General features: G+C 41.1%; 1 protein-coding gene across 4 annotated transcripts in view; it reads right to left on the bottom strand.

Moving 5' to 3' along the window:
* Nucleotides 1-21,066, bottom strand: part of scube1 (signal peptide, CUB domain, EGF-like 1) — a 99,523-nt gene that overhangs the window by 50,607 nt on the left and 27,850 nt on the right. For all 4 annotated transcript variants that reach the window (XM_018697181.2, XM_051077534.1, XM_018697183.2 and 1 more), the window contains exon 4: nt 16,424-16,558. In XM_018697181.2, coding sequence (XP_018552697.1) covers nt 16,424-16,558 — 135 coding nt within the window. The remainder of the gene's footprint in view (nt 1-16,423; nt 16,559-21,066) is intronic.

Genomic DNA, 21,066 nt, shown 5'->3' with positions numbered 1-21,066 from the left:
TAATTATGCTCCCGTTTCCCTATCAATTAACTCCCAAGCACATCAATGCAACACCTCCAACAAGTTGGTGCTTCAGTACATAACTTTTAGAGGATTGTGATTTCTCACTTTTCAAAAGAGAGTGGAAATCTTTTCTGGAGACAAAACCCAACAACACACAAAAGAGAAATCAATCATCCTGTCTTACTTCTACAGGTACTTTTATCAAAAATCCACAGGATATAAATCATTGCTTCTTTTCTGAAAACCCAACCCAACTCCAAGCCCCAAATAAAATGCCAAATAATAAACCACCTGGATGAGCCTGAGCTTCAGCTTTAAACACGTTTATACACTTTAATAACACTGTTATATTTTTTTGAAATCATTTTTTGGACATTTTACGTCTTTATTTGATAGAGACAGACAAGAAATGTAGGAATGACATGCAGGAAATGGTCTTGTCAGCACAGGAGTTGAACTGTGGGACTTGCTCTCAGGGCATTTGTGTGCACATGGTATGTGCACTTACCATTTGGTGATGGGGTCACCAGTATTTAACACAGTAACTGTAGACATTAAGTCCACCTCAACCGTACCCCTACGCAGGAATACTGCTGTCATGACACTTCTATAAAACCCAATAAAGACCCACCAACCCACCCCTCAGTTTTGCAGAGTCGTACATCCATTGAGTAAGAACACTATACACATCACAATAATCACAAACTGGGTCACACTCACTTCACACATCATCAAGGAAACAGACGAGGATGCCCACTCTCACCATCCATATTTGCCATTTCTATCAAACCACTTGCAGTGGCAATACAGTGGCAATATAGCAAAATTCATTTTTCCAATGCAGTTCATTCAAGTGGAACAATTCAAAATCAGATTTAAATTATTTAAATTCATTCATTCCATGCTCTTAACACTCACCACACTCCATCTAAGGCAAACACCTTCCCTGGTCTCCATGGTGAATAATGTCCCTTCATGGGGCCAAAGAGCACTTCAAGTATCTCATTAGGGTGCCGTTCCCTCTAGAGAGTCCCCTTCACAAAAGTCCTTTCTTAAACACTGCCATTCTAGCTGTCCACTGACTATTTCATCAAAGTCCAAATCAAGGGAGCCAAATCTTTTATGCATTTACATGATTGAACAAAAGATCAAACCCTGGTCTACCCACTTTTCTACATTACATACATCAGACAGTATATTTCAGTTAATGTTAAATATCGGCAGGTACTGATGTATTGTATGATCAGGAAAGTTTGTAGCACAAGAAGAGAGGGGGTAAGAAAAATTTTCAACATGCATTGACCCTGTTTGAAAACTAAACTCATAACTACAATCAGTTTAAACCTGGGAGAAGTCAAATAAACTAAGGCAGAGGGAGAAGTACGGACACAGGCCCGGCACTCAGCACAATTGAGCCTAAAACAGCAAACAGAGCTGCGGCCACGAACTGTGGCCTCTCAACATATCCGATGTGACGAGGCAGCGAGGCCGAGAGGCAAAGCCCACAGCTCACTGACACATTGGCTTGTCAGGCCTGGGTAACCCACATGGGTCCCTAGATACATATTTAGCGAGATCTGATGTCGAGCTCTATTGAGCTCAATGTCAGTGTCTGATGTACAGACAGACAGAGACCTCCAATTCAGTTATACGAAAATGAAGTAAATATAAATTAATATGTGAGATTTATTAAATGGAGTTAAAGCCATTTTCCCTGCTTTTACACACTACCACTCCAACCAATGTCCATCGAACAAAACTGGTGTTTTTGGTCTGCCTTACATTACTGAGCACAGTAGTAAAGCCAGATGTGCCATTAAAATCATTTCTTTTTGCTTAGTCTGAGGTCAAGCAGGGCGACTACACAGGTGGTCAAGGGATGAGCAAAATCAGAGGTATATGGATGACATAAAGAATGTCAAATGTTAAAAATACTCATCAAATTTGCCAGATTTGGCCTGCTTCAAATGTGACTGACCTTAATGTTGTTTTTCCAAAACAAGTCCAAGATTTTCAGTGCAATGCATGAGAGTAACACATGTTTTGAATGTACGCAGCGTAAGTTTCTCTTCAAAATGCTGAAGTTTTGTATACAATCTGTGCAGCTGTTCTGCTAGACTTCATTATAGCCAATAACCACTTCCCCTTACAGTCAATAAGATTTTGAGCTTTTCAAGTCACATTATACAACACATAGTTCCGACCAAGCAATCTGATTGGTCAACAAGACATTTAGAATGTGCTCAAATCAGCATGACAGCACGCCTTACTCATCACTAAAAATATTACTCTGCCATATAAATTTTACTTTGTTGGTCATAGTTGTATAATCCCGAGATTACACTCGAGGGTGTCCTTTAACGTCATTTGAGCAAAGCGCCTCGGCTTTCTCCATCAGCTGTGTCAGTGGAGACGCTATAAATTAAAATTCATGTAAAAGCTTGCGGTTGCAGAAGCAACATCTGTGTGAGTAAAAAATACAGCATCTTTGTTATAACGTGGTTGATAAAAGTAAGCGTTTATTTGTGCAGTAGGCTGTTGACTGTCGACCTTGATAAAACATTGACGTCAGCTCAGAGTTCACTCATCTGGGACTAGAAAATCATTTCTGTTGCTAGGGTCTGATTATTTGCTGTAGTGGTAAACTCGGTTCCATTACACATAGGAGTCCACTGACATGACTGATTGTGTTCCAGTTATTAGTCAGACCCCATGTATTTCCATGGAAACGGGAAAAACACTCGCCAAAACCTTTTAATTGTTCAATATGAACAGATTTTGATTATACATTTTACTTTGTTGGTAATAGTTGTATAATCGCAATATTACACTCGAGGGTGTGCTTTAATGTCATTTGAGCACTTGACCACATCACTGAGGTGCTCAAATGACGTTAAAGCACACCCTCTCGGTTAATATTGCTTAATTCAGAAATGATCTCAGAGTTTATAGTTGTATATGATACCAGTGATAAGGTTACAAAAAATGTGAAGATGTGTGTGTCAGTTTTAATGATGACGATGATTATGGCATTTGGATATTAAAAAGGATGATTAAACGTCTGTAAATCAATTTCCTGCAACGATGTGAAGTCGGAAAAAAATCCAAAAACTGACTGGTATGATTTGGGAAATTGTTGCCTATAAAGTAAAGTACTTTTGATTTGAGTCGTTACACCTCCGCAGGTGTGAACAATCTTTACAGTCAAGTGGTGTCTATGTCACTTTTGACTCAGTTAGCGATGAAAAGGCAGAGGGAAGGTTGATGTTTCTTCTTGCCAGCTCAGTGCACAGCTTTGTTTAGACTGGGGAGGTCAGCAGGTTTACAACTACTGAAGCTCCTTACTGAGAGCCCCAGAAGGTCCAGATAAAACACTGAGGCACGTCTTCATGGCCCAGTAAGAGCCCCCAAGACACAGTCTGCCTCTCACACAGTCTCTCCTCTGTCTCTTTTATTATCCTATGTCTGTCTTTCTCTTTCACTTTTCCTGCCTTTCTTTATCCACCTCTCCACACATATCTCTCTGGCTCTCTCAGGAGCTCTGACTCCAGATGAGATCCAAGCATATCACAGCCATGTTATTACAACCTGACTCTTGCAGTGTTACACCCCAAAGCCCCAAAAGTCTGGCTGGCAGAGTATAATGGAGACAGAAAAAAAAAGGAGGAATGAAGTGAAAGACGTAGACAGATAGAGGGAGAAAAACTGAAGAGGAAAGGTATGTGAAGAGAAAGGTGTATGGAGAGAGCAGGAGGGAGGGAAAGAGAGAGAGTGAGAAAGAGAGAAAGAGAGATGGAGACAGTGTAGGATAATTTAGAGGCTCACAGCCGCTCTCCTCCCTGTTTCCTCTGAGGCTGATGAGGAATGAGGTGATGCTGAACGCCAGTCTCTCAGCCTGATCTCCTCACCAGGGACAAAGAGAGATTTCACAGTTTCAGTCAACTGTGAAGCAAAGATGATGTTAGCTTTAACTGAAGATGTTGCAACATTTAAATATGAATCACTTGAAGGAACAAAACAGATACTACAAAACTATAAATGATATAGCATGTCAGTCTTATCTTTTTTTTTTTTTAATTGAACAATAGCCTGCATATCACTGTGACCAAAACAGGAAAGAACATATTAATTACCTTTCCTTTGTTTATTTGTCGGTCTATTTGGATTTCAATTCAACAGTAGCACTTAATGGGTCAAATAATACTGACAACCAAGGTGCTGATTTACATTTAGATGCTCCACTATTAAAGTACCATACCAATACACTGCATCGAATGTGCATCGAGTTGACTCAATACTGCTTAACTGAGTCAACACTGTCACTATCACTGTCATGCTTCTGCAAGTATGGACACAAACTAGAAAGAAATAGAGTGAGAGAGGAAAGACATATGACAGTAAAATGACAATACAGCAGACTGACATCTTCATATCCAATAACAACACCACCTCTGTGTGTATATATACACATTACTTACTTATATATACATTACAGGTCCGCATGTGTTTGTCTGCCTACCTGCTAATGACCAGGTGCATGCCTGTCTGTCCCCCACAAATGTATGAATTAGCAGTGTTTGTATTGTGACTGTATGGTAAGAGCAAGCTGCCCATAAAGAACTGCACTTTAAAGGCCTCTTCTAAATAAACCTTTTAAAAAGCCTCAAAGGCTATATCAAACAGAACAATTTATACTGCTGTTACAGCTTCCTCTCCAAAGAAAACACTGCTGCAGACTGGCTGAGAGCAGCTGTTACATCACTGCTTTGTCATGTGCAGTGCCTTGGGTGCAGTCAATGTATGTTTGTGTTGTATCTACTTTTCATTAACCTAGTCGGTGGATTCATAACTGGAAGTCTTGGTTTCTCTCCTTTTAATTTCTGTTAAAAATCACCATTTCTCTGAAAATGTGCATAGCAGCATGGCACAGCAATATTTTAATCAGTGTGTTTAAAGTTTCCATTAACTGGGAAGACCTGGGTTACTAAACCCAACCAAGGAGATTTGGTCATTAGTTATAAAAAGTGTAAGGTTTAAATGAACAATGTGTGTGCGTGTGATGAAGTGTGACAAAATATTCTTTTCTGAGTTTCGCAGTGAAAAGCTTACCAGATAGACAAAAAAATCTCCTCAACTGTCTTCCTCCTCCTTTCTCCACTTTTCCATCCATGCTCTTGTAAATGCCATTTTAATTGAAATCTGACAGACGCTGGCTGTGTGTGTGTCTCTCTCTCACTGGTCTACTCAAACCACAGTGCTATAGGTGCTAAGCCATGAATTTCAATGAGAGCTTTTCTTCAACTGGCTGCATTGAACTCCTTTACATAAGGACTGTGCCCTACAAACCCCTCACAATCTCTTCTTTAAACACTAGAGGAAGCAAAGCACCACACACACACACAGAAATGTCCCCACCACATTCTTTTGCTTTCTCTTTTTCTATCGCACTCTTAATGTCACACGTCTCAGTACCAGGCCTGCTGATCTCAAAATCAACTTCCACTTTGAGGCATTGGTATAATTACTGCAACAAACACAACAAGCTAGAATACCATCAGATTTGATGCTGTATTAATCCACTGTGCACCATCAGGGAACATTTGGACCACTTGAATTAAAGAGCTAAACTGACAGCAGACCCTGTTCTTCCAGAGGACAACCACAACCAAACTTGGTAGTGAATTGGCTGTGCAACGTGGAGCAAAGATCTTCCACTTTTGTGAATCCAGAACAAAAAGAACACTCCCAGAGCAACAATAGAAAGAGGCCACAAGTAGCAAAATCCCAAAAAGCAAAGTGACAAGTCTGGCAGCCATGATGGCTGAGCACTCAGCTGCTATGCTAAAATCCCACTTCTACAGTAAACTGTGTTTCTGATTCATATGAAATGATGCAATTAATCTTATTACAATGCAAGAAATCACTGAGTTTGATGATTTCAATAAGCTGGAAAGTAACTCCTGCTGTGTTCAACTAGCTACTCTCATCCACATCTAGACTGTGGTGGTTGGAGAAATGTATGTTGATAGAAAGCCTGTGTCAACAGATGTTAATCTGTTGGAGGGGTTGGCTGCCAACCTTTACTAACCGAAATCTATGATTCTGTTAAGTGTGTTCAGTTGCACTGTGACACCACAGCGATGGCAGTGCCACTAAAGAGCACAACTCATAAATCAGCTGCTGGATCCATCTAAACCTTTGACAGTTTTGAAGTTTCAGTTTCAGTTTGAATACATATGCTATTCTTTACTCTGCAAACACACAGGTATATGCATACATAGTTCATTCCCAGGATTCCACATTCCCCTGGTATTTATAACATATAAATATTTAGATATTTAATATTTATTTAAATATTCATTTATATAAGTATTCAACCCAAATATTTAGTGGCGATCACACACTGCCCTCATGGGTCCAACCAGTTAAGCCATTACACATTTTAATCATCCCACCTTTTTGCCCATCCTCAAATCAGTGTCTTTCTCCCTGTAGCTAATGTCCTGCCCCCCACATTCTGTTTCAACATAAATACACATTAAGAAGCAATGACACATGGAAATGGGATCTCAGCTGTCTCAACCAAGTTTGAAGTCCATGCAAGTAGATTTTTACAGTGTACTGGAATGAAGTTTACAGTGAGACACCTGCCTGACTGCCTGAAGGTAGGAAAACTGAGGGTCTCCTCCTGGAAAATGGTCAGCAGTCAAATAAAGTACACTTAATTTGTAGTTAATGAGCTACAACCTGCAAACCACAGTTATGGTTCTTTAAATACACAAGCAGTGAGGGTACCCAACAGCTACACAGGGAGGCCAGAGACCAGGCGAACCAGAGTTCACTGTGTCATGTTAACAGAGTCCAGCTGCTAATGTTAAAGAGAGGAAAAACGTTTGGGGAACTTTGATTCACACAAACCTTGTTAACTGAAATAGCATGTTCAAAGAAGTGTGTGTATGTGTGTGTGTGTGTTGGGGGGCGGTACCTGTTTGATGGAAAATAATGGCAATTTTACCCACTTAAAATTGAATCTACTACACTATAACGTTTTGTTTTTTTTAAAGTGAGGGGCTCTGAATGCTTTCTGAGGCCACTGTGTGTGTGTGTATGTATGTGTGTGTGTGTGTGTGTGTGTGTGTGTTTTAACTCCTACAAAGTCCACTCCCCATGTTTCCTGTGTTTGCTACTGAGCAGCAGCTATACACCAGGCCAGCTCCACGCCCTCGTATTAAACATTTCCACTGACCAAAGACAAACTCTGGTCTAAAAATAGCTTTTGAGGGGAAAAAGAGCAGAACAGAGAAAAAGCATGAATCCCGCCTTCCAGTCACAGGTAAATAAGTCATATTTAGCTCAAAGAGAGAGAGAAAGAGAAAGAGATATTGCTCAGTCACAAGAGCTTGTTTTCAAAGTTAAAATCACATGCTGGAATAATATTTAAGCAGTAAGTAAGTAAGTATTTATAAATTGGAGGAAAACTGGGTGCTTGAGAAGGAAAGCATTAATCACTTTCAGCACCCCCGCCATGATGTGATGACCCAGTGTATATCAGTATATGTGTGTGTCACTGACCTATAGGGACATTGTTGCTGTGAAGGAAAGTTCACAGCGAGGCCTCAGGCAGCGTAGAAATAAACACTTTGAGCTTCACTGTGTTCAAACAGAACCTAGGCTGATGCTTGGCAGAGTTTAAGATGCTCACACAACAACAACTCCAAATGTAAAAGCAGCAGAATGAAACAGCTCCCACAGTCATGCTAAACTCAATCCTTGCAGCCATATGGCACCAAAGACACACACACACACACACACACACACAAACACGTCCCCCTAAAAGTCTTTACTGACCCTGGCTCACCTTCCACTTCCACTGTGCCATCCCTGTTGTCCTGCTTGTGCTGCTAAAGTTCACCTCAGCCTGCAATCACTCCCCATCCTGCTGAATAAACACTTAAAATGTCCATAAATCTGTTTACAGTTTATCTCTATTCTTGTCAGTTGGCCAAATGATTATGCCAGTTTCTAGATGAGAAACAAATAAATCATGTTTTAATGAGTCCATGGCAACAAACCAGGACCTGTACTCAAAATCATCTTAGGACTAAAAGTAGCTTCTAACTTAGCTTCACTAACTTCAAGACCTTTTACCATCTCAACTTTAAGCCGGCAGTGGTGGTAGTCACAAAGTCGTGTCATACATACATGTCATGCCTTTTGATTCTGTGATGCTGGCACACCATATAAAATCACAATGTCGGCTGTCACAGAGCACAATCTCTGTGTAAAGGGGGCTTCAGGGTAATTCACAAAGCCACTTAGCACTAAAAGTAGCACCTAAGTCAGTTATGCTTATATGCTTGTTATGACATTCTGTTATTCGGTGGCTTTCATTGACAATCATAACAAAAATGCTGCAGGATTGCAGTAATTACATAAACATACCAAAGCATCTCCATGACTAATTGAATTACAGGATCAATGCTCCCCTCCTGGCCCATTATACTGGTGTCTAAGCACGTTATACACCACAGAGACAGTAGATAGAGCCTGTGGTGATAAGTGAAGTTTCATTTATCTCTGATAAAACTGCCAGTGGTACATAATACCTCTGATACCTCTGATTAAACTTGTATGCTTATTAAATTATGTATGAAAATATATGAATGAAGATAACGAGAACAAATTTGCCAAGTGTAACTGATATTAATCAATCATGTTATTAAGCTTACCTGTTGCAGTATTTGCTTGTCTGAATGCTGCGTTTGTATGAAAACTTATTTCTTCCCATACTTTGCTTTGATATGGATGCAACACCGGTGCCAAATTTTCCTATCATGCTATGTTCTCTTTCAAACACTGAGTGTATATTTGTGTATTTACCCCATTATGAATGTGTGAATGTGACCTGTAGTGTGAAGTGCTTTGAGTGGTTGATGTGACTAGAAAAGTGCTAGGTAAGTACAGTCCATTTACCATTAAATGCTTCAGTGTGTGTCTGCCAGTTGGCTGACGTATGACTCGATGAGATTAAAATTGAGCATTCCACCTAATGACATGTTTCTACACACTTACCGTATTTGACAGACACATAGACCTCTCAGTTTGTAGTTGTATGACAGGTGAAGTGTTTGTAGCTTTTGATGATGTTTGTAATTGATGATGATAACAGCCAGGTAGACAGAGCTCCCTGTACTTAGAGTTCCACTGTGCCCCTGGGCTGCCATTTAAAAGCTCCCTGTACCTCCAATTTCCTGCTTTGGTTTGTTTAAAGTGAGAATTCCTCCATCGTGAACAGGACATGCACGTGGGTGTGCATGTGAGTTTCAGTGTGGGAGTATTTGTGCATCTATGTCTATGGGTGTGTGTGTGTGTGTGAGTGCAGCAGCAGCCTCAGATTCAGTCTGCTTCCTCTCCTAGCACAACTCCAAATAAACACATGCAACTTCCATTGGTCCACTCCACTATGTTTGTCTCTCTGTTTATTTTTCTCTTTCTCTCCCCCCAATATGCACACCTCCCTTGCTCCCACAATCCACTGCTCTCTTTGCCTTCCCCTCTCTCTCTCTCTCTTTGAAAAAACAATATATGTATATGTATATATAAACTGAACACTGAACATTAATACAATTAAAATAGTTTAACATTACCTTAAATTCATTTGAATTTTTATTAATTACTCATTAAATGTTTGTAAGCTGCTTATAAATGCTAATTAGAGGGACCTAAAGTAAACTAAAGTATTGCCCAAGGATAATACCAGTTTGAAAAACTGAGTTTGTTTTTTTTTCAATAGATTCATTAACAGTGATGAAAATAATAGTTAGATGCAGCCCTAGATTTATCACATGCCACTGAGCAGCAATTTACCAGCTCCTGCACTACCCAGTGCCCTGCGTGTTGGAGCACCAGGCATCAGTCCATTGCCTCCTGTTAATTGTAATCCCTACCATTAAAGGAGCTGCTGACAGGCCAATTTCATCTCTGACAGTTTGGCGGTAAATCACACAGAGCCACCGTTTCCCAACCCAGCACTACTCATTTCCACAGGTCTGAGTGGCCGTGTAATGATTTTTCAAACTGTCCAGAAAAACTCAAACAGGAAAGAGTTTCAAAAAAGGATCTTAAAATGGACTCTCAGGAACCATTCTGCAGTGTCAACATTCTTTGCCAATTATTTCCCAAAACAAAAAAAGGGTATATTTTTCTTGTCCGCAGTCAACGATTAAGAATCGTCTAGTCATCGCGCTCCACAATTCACTCACTCTCTTGGAGTGCCAGGCGTGGCATCCGCATGAGATGGTGTTTAAAATTCCCAACCTACTGCCAACTCCAGCTTTGCCAGGAATTTTGGTGTTGAGCTCAGAGAAGAATTTACAAGCGTATTGTTTTCACTCTGTTTTGGTGGGGGCTACATTGTCCAAAACGTACAATTAATAAATCAGACATAGAGACAGACCTGGTCAACTCTGAGGCATCAGTGTGATATCTAACACTACACTGCAACTAATCAACCTCTGCACTGCTGCTGCAAATCACACACAACTGCACAACAGTGACCAAACCAGAGTAATAAAGTTTCATTACATAAGACATTCACCGTTTTTATTCTACTCTACAATTATTTGTGGCACAGATTCAGCAGAATTTTTAATCCTTTCTCAAGGGCAGCAGGTAACCCAGGCCTTTCACTGACCATTTTAGAGATCCCAAAATTTTCCCAAAATGGAAATGAGTTTTCTGCATTCTACATGCATGTCACCGTTGGGCCTGTGAGCCATACCTGACTCATGTGGTCATAGCTCTCCCACATCATGACAGATCAGGAACATTTGCTTAGGAGAGCTATTTCCCAACTCATGTTTGGGAGCTCATGGGCCAAACTTTTGGTTCTTGCCTGGATGTGCTAAAGACAGAGCTGTGAAGCACGACAGAGTGGAAACACACCATAATGGAACAAACAATTGTTGCTAGGCTTTATTATCCCCCAGGCGAGTGTCAGGGAGAAAGAAATGAGCCGCGAGCTGACACTTACCATATGCAAAGCAACAATCTAACACAAACTGTCTCCCCTTCTTTCTCTCTCTCTCTCTCTCTCTCTCTCTCTCACACACACAAACACACAACCTTTCACATACACACACACACAACAGTTGAGTGTAATAATTTTTATCTACCACACTATAATTTGAGAGGCTGGTTGAAGCCCAGAACTCCCCACTGTTACAGTTATGGTGAATATGGCACGTCAAGGTGAGATTAACAGCAGACGACGAGTCTGTATTTCCTGCTAAATGTCTTCAGCAGACTGGCTGCCACTTGCCAGGATACACATCATCACACACAAGCTGATCAAAAACTCTATTGTGCTTAGCTCTCCACATGTTGTTAGAGATGAGCATAATGAGGTCAACCCAGAAAAGGACAAGATGTGAGTAGTGTTCGGCTGCGGGTGCAGCACGATTTACCTGCCTTTGACGGCCTGCAGGTAAAACAGGCCTCAGCACACACACACACACCTCAAACGCCACACATGCACAATCACAGCACTGCACACTTTGAGCTGGAGGGGCTAAATGATTACCAAGTGAATTCCAAAAACTGCTGACAATATGCCAGGACTGCTTACACATAACCAAGTAAAAGCAAAACTGCACCCCACTCAATCAAAATCTTGTACAAAAAATAAAACCAAAAAAAAAAAAAAAAAAAAAAAAAAAAACAGTCCATAGATTGTCTGTGCAGCATCTTATTATAACCAAAAGTTCCGTTTTTACGTTTTATTGTTAGGTGACCTCTAGTGGCCATAGTAATTATGACGGGAGCAAAGGTGAAAGTCAGGTGAAGTTTGTGTTAGGAGGGTGACAAAACACAAGACTCTCACAGAGGAGACCAATATTTGTTTCCCGTGGGAAACCAATTATCTAAGACTGTTCTTCAGCTTTAATTGTGTGTTGATTATTGTAACCATGACGGGGGACAAGTGAAATATATGTGTAAATTCATTTTAATACTTTGAGTAATGTGACCAACAATTTATTGCTACAAGTCTTCTTACAAAAAGACTTGTAAGGCTTGTGTGTTTCACCTAAATTAGAATCTCTGAGCAGTGGTGGGAGAAGCACAGTACTCTTTACTTAAATAAAAGTGCCATACAAAAATCTAAAAATACTTCATTACAAGTAAAAGCACCGCATTCTAAATATTCTACTTAAGTGTAAGTAGAATGTACTTAAAGTAAGAAATGTAAAAGTACTCATTCTGCTGAAAAATGTTGTGACTTATACATTACACTGGGGAGTTTTCTCCTTTGTGCTCACCGCTGAGAACTGAGGTGGAGCTAGCTCTCACTACCTTAGATACAGTTAGCTAGTTTCCAGTGGAGGACAAGATAAATTTAAGGGGTCCAAGGTAAGGTAAAAAGGTTGAAATGTTCCTTCATAAAATGTCCCAAAATCCCAAAGTAGACTCTGCTTATTCACAAGACAAAACTGGTGGGAACCGCTGGTGGTTTATTTTGTTTTTTATGTAATACGTTACTCTGAAGTAACTAGTTACTATAGGTCAAAAATAAATGGAGTAAAAATTGTAATGTTTCCCTGTGAAATATAGTGGAGTATACACTGATCAGCCACAGCATTAAAAATGGTAACTGGTAACTTCAGCACAAGCAAAGTGAGTAGTAAATACACGTAGTTACCTATGACCATGAGATCTGATGTTGCTGCTATAATATAAATAAAGAAATAAACTTCCAGAGGAAATCAGGAACACATTTCGTCACAGTAGCAAATGCAAAACAACTGAATGTCCAGTCTAGACAGAAACCTCCTCAACAGAAGAAGAGCTGGGTGCCACCAGCCAGGATCCTCAGTCTCTATCTCAAATGAATAGTCAAAATGGTCTCTGTAATTAGTTTGCAACCCTGCAGCATGGACATAGTACATAGAATGTTTTTAGCTGACCTTAATATTGCACAGTATGTATGTGACTAAGTATGTTGTCAGATTGTCTTTTGACAGGTGTGTGGCAGTGAGTGAGGTGCTAATCTGGCCTGAGGTGGAACCTTGGGAAGGCAGCAGATATAAAAAAAAGAAAAAGAAAAAGAAAAAGAAGAAGTTAGAGAGAGGAGAAAAAGAAAGAGGAGGAAAACAGCATTTGAGCAGATAATTTAAAGAGAGTGAATAAGGAGGGACAAGCTGAAGACAGGAACGAAGCTAGCCACGGTGGGGAGTATGGAAAAAAATGTGCAAGGAGATTCCTGTGGGACACCAAGATGCTGCTGCTATTCCTGTCCGGGAGACGGACACAAGTGTCTGATTGAGGATCTATGGATGGGGTGGAGGGCTGTGTGGTGGTGGTTGAAGGCTCAGGACAGCCTGCCAGAGCAGGGCAACAGGAATATACCACAAGCATCTTCACTGCTTGTTTACTGTGAACATCCCTATGACAGGAGCAGGAGTTACGCCTGGACACAGCAACAGCTTTGATCTAGAAAAATATTTAGAACATGGAGGAGAAAGTCGCAGATATGGAGGACTTAGAGAGCTTTGCTAATGATTGAAAAGTGGTATTACTGAACAGGATTCACATAAATACGGTTTAAATATGTTATACAATAAGGAAACATAGTTAAGGGGAAAAGTTAATAAGGGGAAATCTGCTTTTTCCTTTGACCTACCAATTACTTTTCTATATATATATATATATATGAACTCTTTGTCTTGTTCTGTGATGAAATCCACCATATAAAGTAAGAAAAACAATTTGTGTCCTCCATTGTGAGCTACGGCAAAACTTTCAGAAATAGTTTTGAAGGAGAGGAGAAGAGAGAGGGAGGGGAAGAGAGATATATTCATATGCTGGTTTATGGGGTTTCCAGCAAGCAAACACATTTCTATTTCTGCATCTCTTTCACCTCTTTCTCTGAACGTGTCCACAGTGAATCCTCTAACATCCTGACACTGACTCCTAACATGCCTTCACGCTGACCACACCATAACTGTGAACACCCAGGGTAAAGAGGGAGAGGATAAGGCAGAGGTCACCCGGGTGCCGCCTCTTCCTCTATTTGATCTTTCTCCTCTCCCTTGGTCGTCACCCTTCACCACATTCCTCCAGTGTCTCCTCTCTGTGCCATTACAAAGATGACAGATGACCGTCCTCTCATCTGTTTTTGAACTTGACAGCCACACTGTCTCCATTCACAGCCGGATGCATGCGAGTATTGTGCTTAGAGAATGTGCGAGTGAGTGTGGGGGAAAGGAGATAGCAACGCCTCCTCACCTCAGGATCACAATTCCTTCAGCCACCCCTCGTCACTGCAGATTGAGTCCATAAATTAAATGTGACAGGCGTAAATAGGTCAGGGATGCCAGGGTAGTGGGGTCAAATAATTTAAAGAAATCCAGCATGCATAGAATGAATGCTTAAGTATGCTGTCACGAGTTAAACACCGCACCCAGTGTCTATCAGCGTCACTGTGGGTGTAAAGGGTGACTGACCGAGTCAGACACATGATGTCAGCACCCTCAAATCACACCGCCTCACACAAGTCACATACAAGAGAAATGAGTTTTTAGGAGGTGGTGAGGTACAGCAAAGATCAGGCATGTAAACTGGAGAGATGATGAGAATGAAAATGAGAATGAAGTGAAGATGACAATATAACTTGTTAAAACTGACTGATATTTCTTTCACTTACAGGCTGAGGCAAAGCAAAAATGCAGTGTCAGGGATGACACTACAGACACTAAGTACAGCTTAGGCTAACAGGAAAGTCATTTGTCATCTATATGCAGTCAGGAAGGTTACTACAAATCCAACAAGTCCTCCGACCTAAATGCTGCTTGTTCCTACCCTCGAGCATGACCCATAGGAGCATACCAGTGGCAGGTGTACTGCTTCATCTTCATAGTAACAATAATAAACACATGATTCATGTTGTGAGTCTCAGTCTGGTTTGGTTTAGGTATAAAAAGTACTTTGTTTAGGAGAAGATTGTGGCTTAGGTTGAAATTGGTTGTGGAACAGTCATGGATTAAAGAAACAACAGCGACTTCTGGGTTTGAACATGAACCAAACACCTTCTTTGTGAAAGTCCTGTGTTTTGTTAACCCATCTAACCAGCCCAACCACCCGCTGAAGCTTGGTTTATTCTTCTGCGTAAGATCGACATAGAGCCTACAGTGTGGCCTGCACCATTGTGTCCATATATACTTGGTGTGTCTGCGCTGCTCTGTAATTACACCACCAAAACCCTAGCAGGCTGTGTTGAGTTTCTTCATGTGCCGAATGTTGGAGCTGGAGCTAATAAATGTTGAGTGTGAAACAGTGATTTTTGCTGAAATTACAGCAATGCAGTAAAGAGAGAGGACATCTGAGGAGTTGGTGTGTATGATCACTGAACTGACTGAGGCAAAGGGAGGGTGAGTTTTGTCAGACATGTACGACATGTACGAGCTGGTATGAGCCGAACCAAGCGGATCAATGACAGTTGTTGCCGTACGTCAAGCTACGGCACAGGATACGCGGCTACGCCATACCTTTAGCATTGATTCAGCATAGAAGTGCACTGGCCATAAAATTGGACTACGCTGGACTATGCCACATCATCTACTTTGTTTCCATCAACAGCTGCTAGATGTCATTTAACAACAAAACGTAACTATCGTCATAACATGCTCCCGCACAGACGACCTATGGGCTCGCTTTCACTGTAACATTCATATGAATGTCTGAACCAAAGTTTATTGCAATCCATGCCATAATTGTTATAGTTGAGTTCACCAAAGTCAATAGGATTCATCCTTCCATGGGTATGTACATTATAACATGTCAATCCACCAGTCGTTGTTATTTCAGTCTGACTAAACCTTTGCAGGGTGGCAGGGTGGTGCATTGGCTGCGTGGGTTCTCTCCAGGTACTCCAGCGTCCTCCCACCGTCCATTAGATTCATCTGTGACTCTAAATTGCTTGTAGGTGTGAATGCGAGTGTGAATGGTTGTTTGTCCGTACATGTTGGCTCTGTGATGGACTGGCGATGCATACAGGGTATACCCCGCCTGTCGCCCAATGACAGCTGGGATAAGCCGTATAGATAATGGATGGATGAACTTTAACTCTTCGTTTCACATACTCAATCAAACACAGTGAATTCACTCTACCTGAATAAATGTTTGTTTGTTCTGCAGCATTCTCACGTCAGTCTAGCAAAGTGATCCATTCACATCAAAACCTGTAAGATTTCAGACAATGAAATCCTGGGTTTTGTTGAATATTGAGCAATAAGCACAGAGAAGTTTTTTATAACCCTGAAATAAAACTCGACATGTTCTCTTTGCTTCTCTCAAGTGATTCATTTTCAGAAACTGGAGCTCACACTCTCTCACAACATTCTCTCTCCATCTGTCCCATTCCTACCATCAGAGCGGTGGATGCAGGTATGCTGGTTGTCACTGAGGAAGAAGCCCTCTGTGCACAGACACTCGTAGCTCCCCATGGTGTTGACACACACTTGCTGGCATCCGCCATTGTTGTCCAGACACTCGTCCACATCTGTTCGGATGGAGAGATACAGACAGAGAGATAAAGTCAGCCATGCCAGCATGGTGGAGTAGACAAACAAGCATATGTCAGTGAGAGTTTATGTGCTGGGAAATGTCTGATGAGAGGGATGACGCAAGAGTCAGGAATGTGAGGGTCACACATGCACACACACACACACACACACACACAGAGGGCAGACAGGACGTCCTAACAGGCGTCTGATCTTGGCACCACGGGTGGCTAAATCAAACACACTGCGCTAGGTGGTAACAGGTAACATCGAGTGTCGACAGTGTGTGTGAGTGTGTTATGTGCAGATACAAGTGCGTTTATACGGCCTCACTGTGCCACTGAAAGGACAGTAAATTTCCAACAGGGCGTTTTGATGGTGCTGAAATGACCCTCGGCTGACTTAACAGAGATCAAGCAAGGCTGCCTGTGTGTGTGTGTATAAACCCAATGCCTGACCAGGATGACTCTGCATTGTGTTTAGTCTGAGGTTCTGAGGTCGACCTGGCAGACAGGTTACACAAACACAGACATACTGTTGAGAGGAAAGAAAGGAAAGACTGACAGAAAGACACATGGGTGCTCTAAGAAAATGTCCACCTTACTTTTATCATGTTGATGATGTCAAACCTTGTTCTAGCTTATATCTGCTTTTATCTAATTGTTACATCAAGCCAGGAAAAAAAACAACAACATGAGGCATCGAGAGACTACAGTACAGAACTCCATTTTGAAGCTGTTTCTGTGCGGCTAGGTTAAGTTAGGGACAATGCTAAGGAAGCTTGAAAGGACTTAATTTGTATAACATAACATCTGATTACATCAGAAGACAGAAATGTTTATACGTGCTCTGAACATCCACACTCACAGGAGGGGTGAAAAGTTTGCCATTACAGAGAGGGAGGGGATGTGATAATTGTTCACTGGGGATAACTGGGATCACTTTGGATGATCTCTCTTGAAATAACTTTATAAAAACATTAAATTATTTAATATCCTCTCACCTTTGCACGCTTGGCCAATCACTGCATGAGAGAGTGTTTGTTGGATTGTTGGTTTTGGAGAGTTACATAGATTACCTGACGCAGCACCCCCAGTTCTTATATCAGAAAGGACTGGGGGATTCAGAAACCCCAGAACCAAATGAAATTGGCAGCATGGTCTAAGATGAGGAATGAGGAATTAGCTTTTTTGGCAATGTGCAGACTTTTATGTACCTAAGGCACTTTAACAAGAACTAAAAGGGAAAAGAGAACAGAGGTACAAATAAAAATGTCCTCTTATTTTCCACTCATCTAAAGAAACCTACTACCTGCCTAAACCAAAACATAAACCTGAGGCATACAGCCCATAGTGCCTTTATAAAATCCCTGTCCTGATCTAAACATGCAAGCACCCACTCTGCCTCTTTTCTCCTTCTTCTCATTTCTGTTTACCAAAGCAGCTCCTACATGAATTTAAGGGGAAAGGAGATCAGCTCCAAGGGGACCTTAAAAAGCCAAGAACAAAACAGGCACCAGCACTAATGCTCCTTCAGTTACAGAGCCCTAGACTGAGTTCATTTAACTGGAAGGCAGGCCATAAACCAGAGAACAGACAGAGAGTAGCTGTGCACAGTGCAGAAATGAACAGATACTGCTGTAGCACCGCAGACAACACAGCTGTGTTGGTGGGAGGCACTGTATACAGCTGTTAGAGCCTCTGCCAAACATATGCCAACTGCTAAATCTACAGTATCCTTTCATTTGCTGAGGTTTGCCTCTGTACCACCCGCTACCACCATTTCTACAACACTATTACACAACTCTTTAAAACACTTGTTTCGTGCTTTGAATGTGCTCTGGTGTCCCATGCTGTCTAATGCCTCTAAACAGAAGACTATCATAATTTCACACTGTGAATTTGTGGCTCTTTACATCCACTGGGTTGGGTATTTAAATGTAAGCAGTCAGGGCTTCATCTTTACTTTAATTCAGCCCATCCTGGATAGAGGTTCATCTCCAAAACTCCAGTGTTCCAAGACCATTTTGTGATTTTATTTACGATTATGATCTGTGGTTTACATGAATGACTCACCTAACCGACACACATGCAAGATTCCGACCTTAGGAAAACCTGGGAAGTATCAAATTATAAATCATTTTATCATAATACATTTCGGAACTTTGCAGACATGTTTGTAATCAAATCCTGGTGACTCCATTTATCTCACCTCCTGTCTGTGTATGGACTCTACCAGTCCATTCAAAGTGCCTTATTATCTCAGCTGTACAGTCATCATATTGACTAAATGCACTCTGAATGGTGCATGAATGAGAGTCTAATCAAACTGCGTGCTGACTTCATTCTGCCCCAGACTCCATAAACTTCCAGTTCATGTGTAAATATACTGACGAATTAGTGCAGCAGAAGTCATAGTGTCCTCGCTGAACTCTGAGTTTTGTTTTCATTGCACTTCCTAACGCTATTTCAGGCAAATCTCATGTTTTAACGGATGTCATTAATATGACTGATGCATTTAATTTTCGGGCTAGAGGGAGAGACAGAGAGAGAGTGAGAGAGAGAGAGAGAGAGAAAGAAGAAATGCAGCCATTTCCAAGTCCAATCGATCTCTGCCAACTTTTCTGCATAAACAAAGGCTATGAGGCTATTTAGCAAGTTTCAACCAGAGCCTCTCTGTTGTGTTTGATTGTGCTTGTGTAAAGTTGTGCAAAAATTAGTTTAGACACTCTGAGGATGTGCCTGACACAGCTGGGTTTTTTGTTTTGTTTTGTTTGTATTAGTTTTTTTTTTTTTTTCTTGTTATGGTTGTTTTTTGGAGGATGAATGTGTGTGTGTCCGTGTGTGCGCAAAAAAGTCAGCAGCTCCGTAGTCAACAGCTACATGCTCATTTTGAAACAGGCAGTTACAGATATATGCAAACTTTATCTATTAATTTTGAGGGGTCACTGTGGGTTTCTACAAGGCTGCTGTGTTTGTGTTATCTCAAACATCTAACCAACAAGCAGTAAAAGTTCAAAAGTATCACGATGACAGGACAAAAGTTGCTCCTCACCTTACATTCCTCTGTTATTGCCACGGTGTAGGTGGCTGTAACTGTTGCACCTGTCAACACTAGCTGTGAAATGGTCCCTTCTTAACATGATTCTGTTGTGAACGATGGGCGACGCAGTCACAGACCACAGTCCTCGCTAGTTAGCATGCCTAGCACTGGTGTAATAAATATTATAGGTTTGGTACTGCGGCAGATAATCAAAATAACTCATTTTAGAAGTGTAATCGTAATACTGTGATACTGTGAAACTGTGATATTTTTGCTTAAGGTTATCATACTGTCAGAATCTCATACCAGCCCATATCTATTCCCCGGATAATGCTTCCTCTCAGAGCCATGGTAGAGGTAACACAAGCAGGGATTTTTTTATTTTTACAAAAAAGCATTCAAAAGTGTATCTGAAGCTGATACAGGGTTTCAGTAGTCTGAGTTAGACAGATGACTTCCAAAGTTGCAGTGTTTTTGGCATAATTTTTTGTCTTTGGCCCTTCCCCTTTCATGTTTCCACCGTGAACATATTCCTTCATGAGCTTTATGTTTTTTTTGATTTTCACATCTCTCAGGTAGAGTCATGAAAGCTAGGTATTCACCTACCCCAAGATAAAAAAAAGAAAATATTTTCCATATTGTTGTGTCCCTGTCTTGCTTTGTAATCAAGCACTTTGTAAGAGCAGGGACACATCATTTTAAAACAAATCAAGTGACCTTCATTAATGGATCTAATAGCTTCACTTGTCAAACTTTGCCTAAGTTCATCTAGCTCCTTCTCTCTCCCTCTGTCTGTTACATGTTGGACCTCTCTGTGACACACTGTGGTCGCTGAATCTCCGGTGCGCCGCCGCCACCCTCTCAGATCTCACCGTGAAATGAAAAGGACGCATCAGAAGGAAAATAAACTCACGCGATTGCACTAGACGTTCACAGAGAGCACCGAACAAGCGCCACATTGAGCCCAGCTGTGTCCACGCCAAAACCAAATAAATAAAGTCAAAATCAAAAGGAAAAAAGGAACCAAACGGGACCACAATTAGGCAATCTTAAATCAATTAGTGTCCTAACTTGTTGACACGGTGCATCTGGGAGTTGATGGAGTGACTTTCTGCACGCTCGTGCAAACTGATTTCTTTTTTGCAACACGCAATTTTCTAAAGTGTAGTTTGTAAAGGTTCTGAGGTTTCTGAATATCATGCTTTGGGTCTATTAAAAGCCACAACGTCTTTATTGTTTTCCCGGACATGCCCAGAGCGTGCAAGAAAAATGAAAAATAAATTGAGTGTAAACTTTGATGGAGAAACAAACAAGTTGTTTTCACGTGAAGTTGTTACACTTTGATGATGACTTAACCCTGCAGTCAACTTACTAATTTTCTCTCCAACTGCACCAAACTTCAGTCTTTAGTATGTGCGGCCTCTGATTCTGTCAAACTAAGGGACCTGGTGCCGAAAGCGCACTG

Source organism: Lates calcarifer, linkage group LG18 (assembly GCF_001640805.2).
Source record: "Lates calcarifer isolate ASB-BC8 linkage group LG18, TLL_Latcal_v3, whole genome shotgun sequence".
Classification (NCBI taxonomy): domain Eukaryota; kingdom Metazoa; phylum Chordata; class Actinopteri; family Centropomidae; genus Lates; species Lates calcarifer.
This window is presented reverse-complemented; position numbering and strand designations above follow the sequence as displayed.